The 15,322-nt window shown below is 36.8% G+C and overlaps 1 protein-coding gene across 4 annotated transcripts in view; it reads left to right on the top strand.

The window, feature by feature from the left end:
* The first annotated feature begins 1,076 nt into the window (after window positions 1–1,076).
* The window catches only part of LOC109104576 (mitogen-activated protein kinase kinase kinase kinase 3-like), a 51,589-nt gene continuing 37,343 nt past the window's right edge, over window positions 1,077–15,322 (top strand). For 3 of the 4 annotated variants that reach the window (XM_042766561.1, XM_042766559.1, XM_042766558.1), the window contains exons 1-2: window positions 1,078–1,355; window positions 12,864–12,921. In XM_042766561.1, the coding sequence (XP_042622495.1) occupies window positions 1,257–1,355; window positions 12,864–12,921 (157 nt within the window). In that variant the 5' untranslated portion in view covers window positions 1,078–1,256. Of the gene's footprint in view, window positions 1,356–12,863; window positions 12,922–15,322 lie in introns of all 4 variants that reach the window. The other variant, XM_042766560.1, reaches the window with a different exon arrangement.

Below are 15,322 nucleotides of genomic sequence, written 5' to 3'. Positions count from 1 at the left end.
GACTGAATAGTCCTGGCTCATAAAACCTTCATAACAACCACATGGTGTAAGTACAAATGTGTTCAGAAGCTCACTATTGGCACACACTCCTCTGCGATTCGGAAATAAATAGCGCTGAATCACAATCCTGTCTGAGCTGCAAGAGAAGAAGATGGAGGAAGAAGTATGAGACTGTTTTGTAAGTCACAACCGCATGGAGAATCCTGACAACTGTTACTTTGTCAACTGTCTGTGATTTGTCACATATTTGGAGAGATATATGTGAGAAAACAGACCTCAAACTGCCTTGTGTAACTCCTAAAATGAAGAAAAATTATGTAGAAAATCACGACCCATCACTGTTATCATTACATACAAACCAGAAAATAACAATAAAAAAAAGAAAATAAAACTAGTGATCCAACAGTAAAGGAACATTTCTGTACATAATCACACTGGAAATCACACTGGAAATAGGAAGTGAATGTTTTTAAGGTCATCATAATCAATTGCCTTGTGCTTTTGCACTATTGAGCATGTTTCAAATAAATCAATTCTAAAAAAAAAAAAAAAATTCTAATTTATTCTTTGCTGAATTCCTGGTTTCTGTTTTTGGTGGCCTACGGTAGATCTCACTTTTACAGAGCTTTCACTTTTCTGTGAAGTCATGAGCTGAACTTCTTACAAGAAAGGTTAGTTAAACTTCTGCTTTTAATGTGATATGTTAAATGAAGTCAAGCTAAAACATTGTTATAAATTATTTGAAATAAGCTACAAATTATAAATTCATATAGTCAATCAATAGAGTATATTTTTAATTAAAAGTTCACTCTGCACTGTAGGTCTAATACTAAAACTGATAAATCAAATCAAGACAAAGTATCAAACCAGTGTCACTCACCATATTCAAACTACAAAACAAGACAATGAATGAAGGAAAATGCTATTCTAATAGACTGTAAGAGTATTTCAGACACAATCTGTGTAAAATATTAATCAGAAGCAGGTTAGTTGCTGGTGCGCCTCTGGTCATCTGACCCAACCCATCCTCCTCCTCCTCTCTTCATCATCCTCCCATTCCAGACATTCTCCACTCCACGAGCGAAGCGCATGCGCACGCGCACTGGAGCTCACGGGAAGCCATGTTAAAGTTAGTCAAGTACTGAGACTGAGATTCCCTTCTGACGCCGTATGTTTCTTTTTTTCGGGTTTTCTCCTTTCGTCCGTGTCAGGGCCCCTAGCAAATCTATCACAGATAGTCAGAGGCCGGACTCCCCATGATGAACTCTAGTTTCGATCTATCCAGGCGAAATCCGCAAGAGGATTTCGAGCTTATCCAGAGGATAGGCAGCGGGACCTACGGGGATGTTTACAAGGTAAAAATGTGTTTTCTACAAACAAGGCCCATATTTTGGACAGTGCAGTCCATTTTTACTGGGCCCCATCTTTATAATAAAACCGGAGTGAGGCATATGGGAGTTTAAATGTTCTAGATCTGCAGGTATAAAGATTGTACGTTTCGTCTCTGAACTGGATTGGGACACTGGTCACTTAAAGGTGCGCTCAGTAATGTATTTTGCGAATTTTTAATTCTTATTTATTTTTTTATTTTTTAACAGTCAACGAATTGAATGGCACTATGAAGAAATATAATTAAAATAATGTTCATTCATATAATATGAAGACTACAGACCAATCAGTCTTCTTGTAAAAGCTGTATTATTCTTGATGGAGTGGGTCCCTTATGGGAACTGCCATGTTGACATCACATGACCGGACCTGTCAAGCATTATTTTGGAGTTACTACTACAAATTAAAAACAACAATAATGTATTTACTTTATATAGTACTTTAGGAAATGCTGAGTGGAAAATAAATCTACAGAGAAACAGGCCAAAATACCAATGCAGTTTGATGTGTCAACACTGCACACACACACACACACAAAATCATCCAAGAATGTTCCTATATGTGTCTAGTATGAAACAGAGAAAAACATAGATGAAAAGGAACAAACAAAAGCTAAACATTTAGTTTATAGAATTACTATGCAGTTAGTGAACAAAATTAATCCAGGCCAATGGGTGTCAGTATAAAGCACCTAATTTACTGCTACAATCAAGACAAATAAAATAGTAATAAAAAAAAAAATAGGCTGCATCAGAAATATGTATATGTATGTCTGAGTTCATTATATTCATGAAACATTCATAAAACATTAGGCGGAAAGTACTCTGGTTTTGTCCTATGAGAATTTCAGTGAAGTGACGCAACTTTGTACTACATATAGAACATAGGCCTACTTTTTAACATTATTTTTAAAGTAGTATCTTGGCAGACATTATGCGAGTGCACCTTTAGCCCAAATCATTTGAACTTTTGCCCCTCTTAAACAGACTGTTAATCCAACAGTGAATGTTCATTCAGCATTTACTGACCGTCTTTTTGTTCTAAAACCTCTTTATTATTTAAAACAGAAAAGGATACATTAAGCAGTTCTTTCGAAAATGAAAACTATGAAAACGAATGGTGACTGAGGCTTTCAATCTTCCTCAAATGATGACAAATTTTGTATGAATGTTCCATTTAAAAAACACGGCAGTAGCATCAAAACACTGATCTGTCAAACTCTGTAAACATTATGCGGTTAAGACACACTCATTTGCACTCTACAGCCTTTCATTGCAATATATATTTACACATTTTACATGACTTCATGTCAACTCATTCAGTTTATTCCCAGCAGTTCAGAATGAGTATGACTGAATAACATTATTGTGTGGTTTTGTTTCAGTGGCACTCCCATGAGTTGTTGCAAAATTGTGCAAGACATGACAAATGTTTGAGGAAGGCCTTGTGATATCACTGCTTAAGTCTGTGGTTGTCACTGAAACTAACCCAAGCACTGCAGAAAGATCAGTTTGGTGACAGCTGGCCAGTTGGTCGGTGATGCTGCTGTCCAGAGCGTTTAACTTGAAAGATGTTACAAGTGGTGTGAAATGTGCTGGATTATCTGCGGCTTTATCCGAGTGTGGCTTAAGCAGTAGGTCAGTGTCACCCTGCAAGACTTTCTGTCCCCTGTCAGTCAACGGTTGCACATGGCCAACTTTTTATGCTTTAAGACCTAATGAATTGTATTTAGTCTGCATTTTCAAGCACAGCGTGTCGACTCATATTTAATTTGTTAGAAGAGTAACAGTGTTTCATCTGACAGAGCGTGTTGTAGGATTTTGTAAAAGATAAGTAAATTCTGTTTATGCTGATTGGAAAGATTATAGATAACAGATAACGGAATATGTTGGCTACTGTCTGGTTTAACAGTATTGGGTGCAGTTTAGCTTCACAGTCATTGGGTGTTTTTCTTTGGTAAGCAACTGTAATCTAGAAGGTAACCAAATATTGTAGATCGCAGGAGACGGTCATTGAGAAACCCACATTTATTGACCGCTATTCTGAATATTGGTGGGTATGTGGGCTCTTCAGTGTCTGTGGTAGTCTACTGTAATTAATGTTTTTTTTATTGAGTCAATCATGCAGTACTTCATGTCTAGGAAGTTGTGATCAGAATTTGTGTGGCCATTTTTTAGGGTGTTTGCAAGTGATTTGAATGAACTCTTAATTGATTGGCTGTTTCATTGGTGCATTGAGTTTCATAGGAGTGCATATATATAAATAAATGTCAACTTTTATAAGATAATGATGGGGATAAAAGATGATAATTTACCATATAATAATGTTTAAGGCTTCTGATAAAGTCTGGAAATTCTCCTCATGAACAATCTAAATGATTGATCTTATTGTGAACAATTCATCATGTTTCTCTCTCTCTCTCTTTTTTGTTTTTGAAACTCATAATGCATAATCAAAATGATATAAGTAACTTGATCTTCCAATGAAAACAACAGACTTGTTTTCAATGGTGTTTGCCAGGCGTTATCAGTCATTTTAGTTGCTCAACTTTAAAGGGATAATTCACCAAAAAATGGAAATTCTATCATTTATTCACCCATTCATTCCAAATATGTGCAACTTTATTTCTTCTATAGATTTCCATTCTTCCGTGGAACACACACGTGCACACACAAAATGTTTTTTGAAGAATATTTTTAACTCTTTTTCTCCATACAATGAAAGTCAGTGGGCTGCAAAGCAACATTGGACCCCACTGACCGTCACTGTATGGACAAAAAAATAAAAACAGACACATTTTCATTATCCTTTTGTGTTTCGAGAAGAAATAAAGTCATACAGGTTTCCAGTGACATGAGGGTGAATAAATGATGAATAAATGAAAATTTTTTGGGGGTGAAATATCCCTTTTTACTCAAACTTATTTCATTCAAAGTAGACCAGTACAGTAGATTTAGAGTAAAATACCACACTGTTTTCAACAGGTGTTTCTCCAGGTTTGTTTGTCTACTGGGTCTGCTTGATTTTCTTAAAAGTTTGAAGTGATTTTAGAGGAACTGAAAGCATACAGAGATGTAAAGTACTGATTGAGCAAAGAAAGTACTGAACACAAAAGCCTGCTGCATCATGGGTAAGGATATGACTAATTACCTAGTGTGATCACTTTATATTGGATTTGTGTCAAGCCTTGGTGGGGCTATTTTAATAGTTCTGTGGCCTGCCTGCATTCGAGTGGTTTGTATTGATTCCATTTTTATGTCTACGGTCTGAGGAATCGCCAGTGAGCGACGGAAAGATGTGTATGCGTGAGGACGAAAGCAAGAGTGAGAACCTCATTGGTAAAAGAATGAATGCAAGTCTTAACTGTGGCGTGAGGTGTAATGTATTGTGATTGAGCTGAGGCAGAATCGACTGCTTCTCTTTCAGAAGGTTGCTGTGGAAAGACGATTGTGTAAGCAAATCTCTCGCACGACACTGCGTGTTTGTGACTTCTAATGTGTTTTTCCTGGCCTCATTAAGAGACACAGATTTCTTCCTCTCGTCGGAAGTTTGGCTTCTCACTGCATGAGTTTGCTCGGCTAGGTCAGGCTAAACAGTAGTTGTGAATGCAGGTTGATTTCAGTCCAGACACTAAAATGCATTGGCTAGTACAAAAAGGGAGATGTTAGTTCTTGTCAGCAGAACAAAATCTGTTTATTTCTAGCTCGAGAGGTTTGATTTCACCTACGTTTTGAAGAATGAACAACTCTTAACATTGTTGCATGTACATCATTTAATGAAGTCAAGTCACATTAGCTTGCAGTTTTCCTTTGAAGATTTCTTGTCTTCATTCAAGAAACTTCCCTCCCAGGCCTTGGGTTGATGACTGGAGTCTTTTTTTTGTAGATTAAAGTCGCAGTTCTTTTTTTATTCGGTTAATCTCTTTCCTCCTTCACATCCAGGAAGTTTGGACAAAAACCAGTAATGCTGTCAGTCCTGATTGCAATAGACACCTTCAGTCACACATTTTACACAGGAAGATGGCTCTCCAAGTGGCCTGCATTGTGCATTTGTGAAAACATTCTGACAGGATGTAATTCAAGACGATAGAGCTTCTGTGATATGTGTGCCCTATGTGCGTAGACCCACTGTGCAGCTGATGTGAGGGCATTTCTGAATTGACTTTGTCGGGAAAAAATGATCATTAATTATTCACCTGTTTCAACAGCTGGGCACTGCTCCATCCTGTAATACTATCATCATGCTTCAGAGATTGGTATCGGCCAGTTTAGGGACATGCACACAATCCCTGACTTTCAATAGTCCTGACTATTTAAATATACTCAGATAAATAAGATATATCTAGAATTAACTGGAACAATCAGATCTAATATTGATTTATCGCATGGAAATGAATTGAACCATGTAGGATATCAGTATACCTAAATCGAACAATTCTTTTATTTACCTTGCTGATACTGTAGATTTATTCTCTCTTTCGGACATGTTGAGTCCTTTTTTTTTAAATAGAATTAATAAAAAAATAAATGTTGACCTAAAAATAAAGCTTATTCGTCTGTTTGACTGAATGAGCTGTCGATGTGTGACAGAGAATCTCTTGTTTTTCTCCTCAAATCCTTGCGTCTCTTTCCAGGTTTGTAAGTTTTCACTGGTAAATACAATTTATTATCTGTCAAAATGACGGAAATCACTTTGAAATAGTATCACGCGATGCTGAAATTAATGAACGTGTTTGATTAAGGCAACGCATGTTTCATAATACAGATATACTACAGTGATATTTCATCCGTCTATTATTGCTCTGGAATGAATCGTGCTTTTGGGATTATTCGTGGTCTGTTGAAAGTACCTTGTTTATGCTTTTACACTTTTAAATGTCATTTTAATGTTCGATGGTTGAAGGGTGAGTAGAATAATGTCATCTAATTGAACCCAGTTTAAAAAACAAACATATTATTGCAATCATAGAACGAGCCTTTTAATGATTGTTTACAGCAATGGAAGTTACACCTTAATCCCATATCTAAACTTAAAAACTAACTTGAAGTAAATTGAGGTAAAAGTCATAGTTAATAGTTAGTTTATAGTGCGAAATGGTCCCCCAAACTAAAGTGTGACCAAATATTCATATATCAAATATGAAATATACATTTACAGATTTTGGAAGTGCTTTGCTTTGGTCAGTTCCTTTTCCTCAAGTAGCTTCTTTGGTTGTATATGAAGCATTTCCATACCCTTTCTCTCTTGTATTTGTGACTGTGTGTTCAGAGGGATGTCATGGATAGATGGGCAACCAGGAAATATAAGTCAGAGAAAGTCACAGACCTCAAACCCTCTCCCTGAGGAAGCCTTGAAACACCTCGCAGGAGTCTCACAACATACTCCAGCCATCACACATGCTTTCTTTCCTCACTTTTTGCAGGAACTAGCTGTCAACACCTTTGCTTACTCTCATGTGTTTTATGCCTTCACACCTTTTATAAATTCACAACAGACTGGATTGCATGGTCTCTTTTAATAGAACGTCCTTGCCATCTATAGCCTACTTTTGAGTGACCTTGAGATTTCTCTATATTCTGGAACCATAGTTCAACCTCGCTGCATCCTTTCAATGAGTAAGCAGAAATACAGATCTGCATGATAGAGCGGTCTACTGTCCTACAAATGCGTCCGTGGAGAGAAATTGAATTCTCCGATAGTGAGCATGAGGGACTGATACTCTACCTTTGTTTGGACAAGAATGTGATTTACTTAATTATGTTGGTAGCATAATTTCAGCTAGACTTATTAGACAGCTAATAGACTATGTTGTGGTAATGATTCATATGTGAAAACTATATTGTTGATGGGAGACACAGAGGAGGCGGTCGTCTCAGTTGTACTGTAGTTTCATAATCATGTTTTAGCAAGCCCAGGCACGCTCCTGTCGGTGCGCACTAGAATTCTTGATGCATTATGTACTCTGCGTTTAACTGCAATACAGCATGAATAATGAATCCGATTAAATGTTTGATAACACCAGCACAGGAAAAACATTAGAGAGGAAAACGGATTGTTTATCGGAGGTCAGTGCCGCATTGGCACAGTAAATTGTTAATACAAGGCATCAAATTTGCCAGGCAGTGCAGAAAATGTTTGGCCTAGATTCGGTTGGTGGGGGGCCAAGCTTGCAGTGATTTATCCACCTCTCTGTAATTACCTGACATGGCAGCAGCTCGTAGCCCCACTGTGTGCTGCACCTGTGCAGGTGGAGCGCTGGGCTATTGCTCTGCGCCTCAGTACTGCTGGGAAAAAAAGGGCATGGGAGAGTGTGCATGTAGAACTCAAAGGGTTATGCTCAGGGAGGCTGGGGTTTGGAGTGATAGTTAACCCAAAAATTCATTAACAAGATAACAGTGTTATTATTCAGCCCCAGACAGTTCAGAGTTTGATTTAGTTCAGTTCAATAACAGTTGCACAGTTCATTCATTATGAAGTTAAATTCAGCAATAAGCTGAATATCTTTTAAATCCCAAGCAAACTAAAGACGACAGTGCTAAACTCCATCAGGTGATAGAAATGGAGAAAAAAACATGGGCTAAACCAGGCTCAGTCCAAGGGTAGTGTTGATTACATTAAAATTAAAATAATGGTTACTGTGAGGCACATACAATGGAAGTGACTGGAGACTGTTTAAAGGCAAAAATGTGAAGCTCATAGTTTTATAAATACATTAGTTGCATTAGTTCTACTGTTAAAGCATGCAATATTTGAGCTGAAAAGTTGATCTTTTCATTTTCACAGTGGTTTCAGGTTTTTAGGCGTTACGTTGTCATGACAACAAATAGGGCTGAAAGATTAAAGGTGCAATATGTGATTGTCTTCAGAAACATTTTTTGTTATGCTGGTTGAAAGTCTCTCTACATCCTGATAGCAATTATTAAGTTAAGTGGTCTACATGTATTTATCTGTATTTATATATTCTGTGGAAGGCGTAGGACCAATAAATGTTCGTCCAATCAAAACACTCGGTCCGAACGTTTTAATTCGCTTTCCTACCTGCCTGTCAACGTATGTATTTGCATACCTCTGTGCACCCTGTTCGCGCAGACAGGATTAGTTATGTGGAGCTTTTTAGAGAGGGAGGTTGTGGTAGTGTTACTAAATGTATATATTGTTGATGTTTGACCATAAAATGTTTAGTCAAATAAATTGTGCTGTCCTTCAAAAAGCACAGTAAACCCAGAGACTTAAAAAAATAAAAATATAAATAAATAAACCACGAGTATCAATGTTCTGAATTATAGGTGTCTTCCAAATGTTTGCTTGATATAAAGAAAAGCAGTGTTGAGTCGAAATTAATTTTCGTGGTAATTAGTATTTTGGCACGTATTGTTGATTGAGCTTAACTTGTGCTGAACCCTGAATATTCCTTTAACTATGTTGTGCATCAGCCCATTATCACAATCCTAAACTTTTCTGAAAGCAAAAAAAGTGTAAAATGTCAAAGCGGTCAGGATGAGTCACAATTTTATGTACTTTTTTTATCCTACACTTTCACAGTCATCAGATCCGGTCATGCTGTTGTTGGTTGGTTGGTTCCCACAATCATTGGCTTTCACCTTGCTTCAGCTGGTGGTGGGCTCATTATAAAGGATCATTACCACATCATTTTAAACCACAACAGACAATATGATTTGCCTGATTGCAAGGCGAGGTATTGACCACTGGGCCTGGATGCTTGATGAAGTTAGTGATCAACACTAATCTGCATCCCCTCACCGCTGAGAAATAAAGCTGATTATCCTGAAAAGGAATTATACTTAGCTTTTCACCACATTTTTTGCTTAATAATCATGATTTGTTCTAATTAAAACATTTAAATATCTTGTGAGTTATAGGAAAATTTAAACCAAAACTGAATGCTATGTAATTTTTTTGTCATCACACAAAGCTATCACATGGCTTTAGAAGAGTTGCAATATAGTGCATGAATCATATAGACTCTTTATTAGCTTATGATAGTTTTTTATGGTGCAATCTAAGTGTCCGTCTATTGTAACTGCAAGGAGATGTGCATTTTATTCAAAAGTTTAATTTTGTCTTTCTTTGTTTCTGGATAACATTCTTTAATTATATATTTAGCTGTGTTTTGTACTGATGTTTCAAAGCATGGATATGATGTAATGTGCTGATATGACCCAACACTTCATGCATCTCGTACATGTCAATGTGACATACCGACCGCTCTATTTGTTTATAATCTAGGTTAACTTTCAGTGCCTCATATCTTTGAGCTGAAAGGATTCAGCATATGGGCTTCCTTCAAAGCAGTTCGCAACAGGAATTTGAAGATATGGCGGAGAATCATCAGCCTTCTGGAGGGGAGCTTTCAGTTGTGTTTTAACATTTTTGACATGCACCTCAGAGTGAATTCTCACACAATCCTGGCGAAGCTGTATTGCTCCTGACATCTTTGCATTAGTTACCCAAGATGTCTCTGTGTTTTGGAGCATCCTTTTCAGATCATATCATTTAGCTGCTGATGTTTTTCTGAGTTGTTTTCGAAAGCAAAATTTCTTTGAAAGATACTGATTATTAATCATGCATTAGAGTTCTTCACCCTTTCCGTTTGTTGACTGCAATTGTCTGGTTTAGACCAAAATAGATCCATTTAATTAAAGGCAATGGAATCATGTTATATGAAATTATGTTGATCAGAACATGTTTTCAAAATCAACTAGTTCTCAGTAGAGTTTTCAGAATGATTAGTTGACTAATCCGTCTTTAAGAAAGCCATGCATAATTAGGCTGTGTTTGGGTTCATACTAAATTGCTAAAATGTTATGAAGTCAGAATTGCGAGTTTATATCGCAGTTGCGAGTTATAAATTCAGTATTGCGTGATATTGCAACCCTCTACGGACACCTTGGTAATTGAATCACCATTGGCAATACAATTTTTTTAGTTTACTTGCCACATTGACTATATATATAATGTTTGTAAAATGGCACAGTTTTTTAAATATCTGAAAGTACACTCTTAACATCAGTCAGTCAAGCATTATAATATATCAGTCAGTCAAGCATTATAATATGATAATCAAGTTTTATTTAATGATGGAACTTTAGAATTAAAACTTGATTAACATGTTTGAATGGATATAAGTCATTTTAACTGGACTGATGGTGGTGCTTTTTTGATCATTCAGTGTTTCTGGAAAAAAAAACTGGTGTTACGAAAAAAAACAAAAATACTGATAAGATAATAATGATACGAATTCTACTAATAAGAATTATAAAAATGCACTAAGGATTAATGAGCTGCTGGATTCATGAATATTAATCAGGTTTTGTGCATTCGCTCGAACTGATTTGCTGAAATCAAAGCAGGGACGATAATAGATGAGCCAATGAGATTGCCGTTTGTACATTAGCTCCACCCACTACCGGAAAACCCGGCAGTTCTTAAAAGCTGAAGAATTCCTAAGGAAGGCCGTTATTTTGACAGGAAAATGCAGCAAAGAATATCGTTTACATGTAGCGTGTCAATTCTCTCTCTCTCTCTCTCTCTCTCTCTCTCTCTCTCTCTCTCTCTCTCTCTCTCTCTCTCTCTCTCTCTCTGCGTGTGTGTGAAACACAGTGACGGTGAGTCGTGCGCTTTCACACTAGAGTTTACGGTACGTCAAATACAGGTGCATTGCACATCCATTGAGATGAACTGAAAGATAGCACAGATCGCTTGACGGTGCTTAGTCAAAGTGTTCGGTGAGTGAACATATATCTGTGCTAAACTTATACTTAGCCTCCAACTCACACACTTGGGAGTAAAAACTGAGAATTTATTAGCCATTGGCTAATGTTAGACATCATTTAGTCACATATGCAAGTGATTTACTCGCAATGTAGAGGGTTGTATTGCGAGAAAAAAACTCAAGAGTTGTGAGATTTAAACTTGCAATTCTGAGAACAAAGCCAGACTTGTGACTATTTCTCAGAATTGCAAATCAGTTGAGTTTTTTGTGCAATATAACACAATACTGACATTAGAACTCGCAACTGTGAATTTATATCAGGCAATTCTGAGAAAAAAAGTCTGAACTGAGTTTATTTCCTCGCAAATCAATTATGACTTTTTAATTCACAATGTGGAGAAAAAAGTCAGAATTGCGAGTTTACATCATGCAATTCTGAGCACATTTACAATACAAATTAATGCAAAATGAAAACACCAAAAGTAAAAAAAAAAGAGAGAAAATTTAGACCCAGTTATTGATTAGTCTGTTCGGTCTCAGAAAAAAAGGTACAAAAGCTGTCACTGGAGCGGTACCTTTTTTAGATAATAAAATGTACCTTCAGGGGTAAGTATCTTTAGGGGAGCGTTGGATGACCTTTCCTAAATAGTTTTTTTTTTTTTTTTTGATATGATTGCACATTTAGTATTTTAACCACTTTTTTTTTTATTTGTCGGTGGATAAACAGTTCTACTCCCTGCAGCCCAAACAAACTGTCAGTAAGAGTTTAGACCCTTTAATTGGACATTTTATGATTCATTATGTTTTTTTTTTTTCTATCAAAGTGCAGTTGATCAGTGTATTGTTCCTGTGGGACACCGTCAGTGTCTAATACTCGTCTCAGTCTACCCCCACCCCCTGTTTTCACTGCTGCCAACGCCTAGCTGTCAGATCTCACGCTGTTGCTAGGAGAAGGAAAAAGAAATACTTTGAACATTTTGCCAATGACATCGTAATTGAATCTGGGCTGATTTTGTCTAATGTTTTTCCTGCTGCCACGTCGTGATTGAATAATGTCATGATGGACTGAACAACAGTGTTTTGTAGCCAAAATTAGTCTGGCCATTGGTGTGGATATTAAAGCTGGCATATTTTCCTCCATCTTGATCAGTAAAGCAGTGGTTGTTTGTATTTAGGTTTTAGAGGTGATGAAACTTTCTCTTGAATTATAAATATCTGTGTCTCTGCCCATGTGACTCTTCAGATTAGTGGCAGGCTGATAGCATTAGCATTCTGCTCTATGAGCGCTAATCAGCAGTCTTTTAAAAACCTCAAGAAAGTGCAAAAGCATGCACAGTCTGTATTGACAGTGCTAATGTAGCAACATCCATTCGATTGTATGTTTACCCTATTTAAGCATATGGTTTAATTGTAGGCAATATTGAAAATGAAACTATTGAAAATCAATGTAAATAAAAGGCTTTAAGCTAATTCTTCCCCAATCAGCAGACCCACATGGAATCTGTGCAGCACATTTGCATTTATTTTTTGGCTAATTGCATGATGTTTTTTACTACAATTAAGAGTTCAGTACTCATTTTACTATGTTTAAATTCATTGTAAAGATTTTTCCAGAAAATGCTAAAGTTGTCTGGAAAATCAGGGCCTGCTGATTGCTCTGATCACATCTGAAGCATTTCAGATCAATAATAGTTATCATTGAGGGATCTGTTGAGTAAGTGCTGTTGTTTTTCTCTTTCAGGCCCGTAATGTCACTACAGGTGAGCTGGCTGCCATCAAGGTCATTAAACTGGAGCCAGGTAAGAAAATCTCTTTCCTTTCAGATGAAACCGATTTTGTTCTGATCTGATGTCTTGTAACAACCTCATTAGGCCACGTCAAGTGCCAACATTAAACAAAAAATTCAACTTTAAGAGTTTCTCTAATGGAGGATATGCCATAGTTGTTGACATGAATTGAGCCTTACTGATGCGGCTGTGGGGTATGTAGGACAGAAAAGGTTGGGAAAGGAGCTGGTATGGTGAAGTGGCTAAAGCTGAGGCCTGTGTGGAGTGTCCTTGAGTGAGGCATTTAACCTCAGGTTGTTCTAGGGGGATTTTACCTAGTAAATGGATTAAAGCATTTGCTAAACCTTTTGCTTCTTTACTAAATGAGGGGAAAAACCAAGAACTTTGATCTTAGTAAATAAAGTCCTTTGGAAAACTCATTCTACGTTTCTTCCTTGTTTACATTGGGATTGGGTAATTGTTTACTCTATACATGCAAATCAGATATTTGAACAAGTTTAAAATGAATTCATTACAAAAGTGCTCTAGTCCCATCGGAGTGGCCAAATGTTTGAGTTGGTATACCATCCGTAGTGTCCAGATGCACGATGGAGGTTTCACGCTCTGATCAAGGCAAACCCAGATTATTTGTGTCAGTGAAAAAGCTTTTGATATAAAACCCAGGCCAAAGCAGGAGACGACATCAAATGGGGTCTGGGGTTTGATAAGGTTTGACAATATTGAATATCACTGTCAGTGTAAAGGATGTACCTGTTCTATCCACCAGCCATCTGGTTTGATGAATGACATCTTCTTGCCTAAAGGAAACCAGTGGAGTGCGACTTTCATTTTGATTTTATAGTGATTCTATTTGTGTGCTGTTTTGCTGTGCCAGCAGTAACTGCAGGAAAAATAGCAGACCTCAAACATTTTTTTTTGCTGGTTTGAGATAAAACCCACAGCCTTCTCTTTTCGAGGGTTTAAAGCGTCACCAGCAAGTTGTTTCTTTCGATGTCCAGGACAGTTTCAATATGTGAAATTACAGGAATTACAAGTACAAGTGGTAACCTTAGTTTCCATGAAAACTGCATTAAAAGCTGGAAAAAGTGCGTATTTGTAAGTGCCTTTGGGAATTTTTTTTATAATTGGATTTTAATTGTGTGTGTGTGTATATATATATATATATATATACTGTATATATACTGTATATATATATATATATATATATATATATATATATATATATATTAGTATGTATTGTGTTTTATATTATTTTATTGTATTACAGTCCAGTGCATTGCATTCTATTGTTGCTTGTCGCATTTGCAGCTAGTTTGGACAAAACCTCAGATTTACATGGAAGAAAAAGCTTTATTTGCTTGTTGTTTCAATTGTTTCATTTTTTGGTTATATGGATATTGCTGTATTAGTTTTAGTGTTTTTGTACTTCAGCTTTATTTAATGTGAAATGAAGAAAATTGTGTACTTTTGAGCATTTGAAGATTCTGTAAACTTCTTACACTGTTTAAAGGGGATCCCATATTAAAATATCAACAATACCTGCAGTAAACTATGATATTTTGGCAGAAACTACACTCTCGGTTACCATTATACGTTTTTGTATCTACAGCTGATTTTTTTGTTGTTGTTGTTGTTGTCATCTTGTCCATACCTTTATTCAGTACCTCTGGGGTTGTTCACCTTACTTTTTGTGATACTAAACTACAGGCCTGTGTTTTTTTGTGCTGAGAACGATTAGGCTGCTTGGTTTAAACATTGACCAAGAATTCAGTAACCACTCACATTCATAGATGCAGATGCATACAGAGCATTAGTCAGCTGTTAGCCTCGGTAATTACTACATGCCTCTCATACCAGAGACGAGAGAGAATGAGAGGGGTATGGGGGTTTCTGGAGGCCCTGCGCTTTGCTTTCTCAGCTGTAGTTTGAGATGAGAGAGAGTTTGTACGTGTGTGTGGCTTTTAGATGCCCCTGTTGGAATAGGACACGTTCCTGTGCCAGATATCAGTTAAGCTGGGTTTCAGATGTAAGAGCTAGATTTAGTCAGAGTGTTTTGGAAACACCTGCTCAGGCTTGTGTCCAAGCTGTTCATTTTGAACATGCGGGAAATATGCACAAAAATATAGTGTGCACAAATTGATTCAGTGCCTTGCTGTATTCAAGCTCTCTATTATTGAAGAGTATGGAAAAACAACCATTAAATTTTAAAAGATCACTGATGCATGCTGGATCTCATTTTGTTTGTCGTGTTTGATTGCAAGCTCGAAAACTATAAATTTGATCTTAATGGTGCAACATGCTGGCAGATGAATTTTATTGCAAATGTTGAACAAAATATTGGAGTGAAGTGATTTGTTGGTTATTTATAGGCTTGAACAATGCTTTTATGCCTTGCAGTGACAGTCAATAGTGA

Source organism: Cyprinus carpio, chromosome A11, assembly GCF_018340385.1.
Source record: "Cyprinus carpio isolate SPL01 chromosome A11, ASM1834038v1, whole genome shotgun sequence".
NCBI lineage: Eukaryota > Metazoa > Chordata > Actinopteri > Cypriniformes > Cyprinidae > Cyprinus > Cyprinus carpio.
The sequence above is the reverse complement of the archived record's forward strand: the minus strand, read 5'-3'. Positions and strand labels throughout refer to the sequence as shown.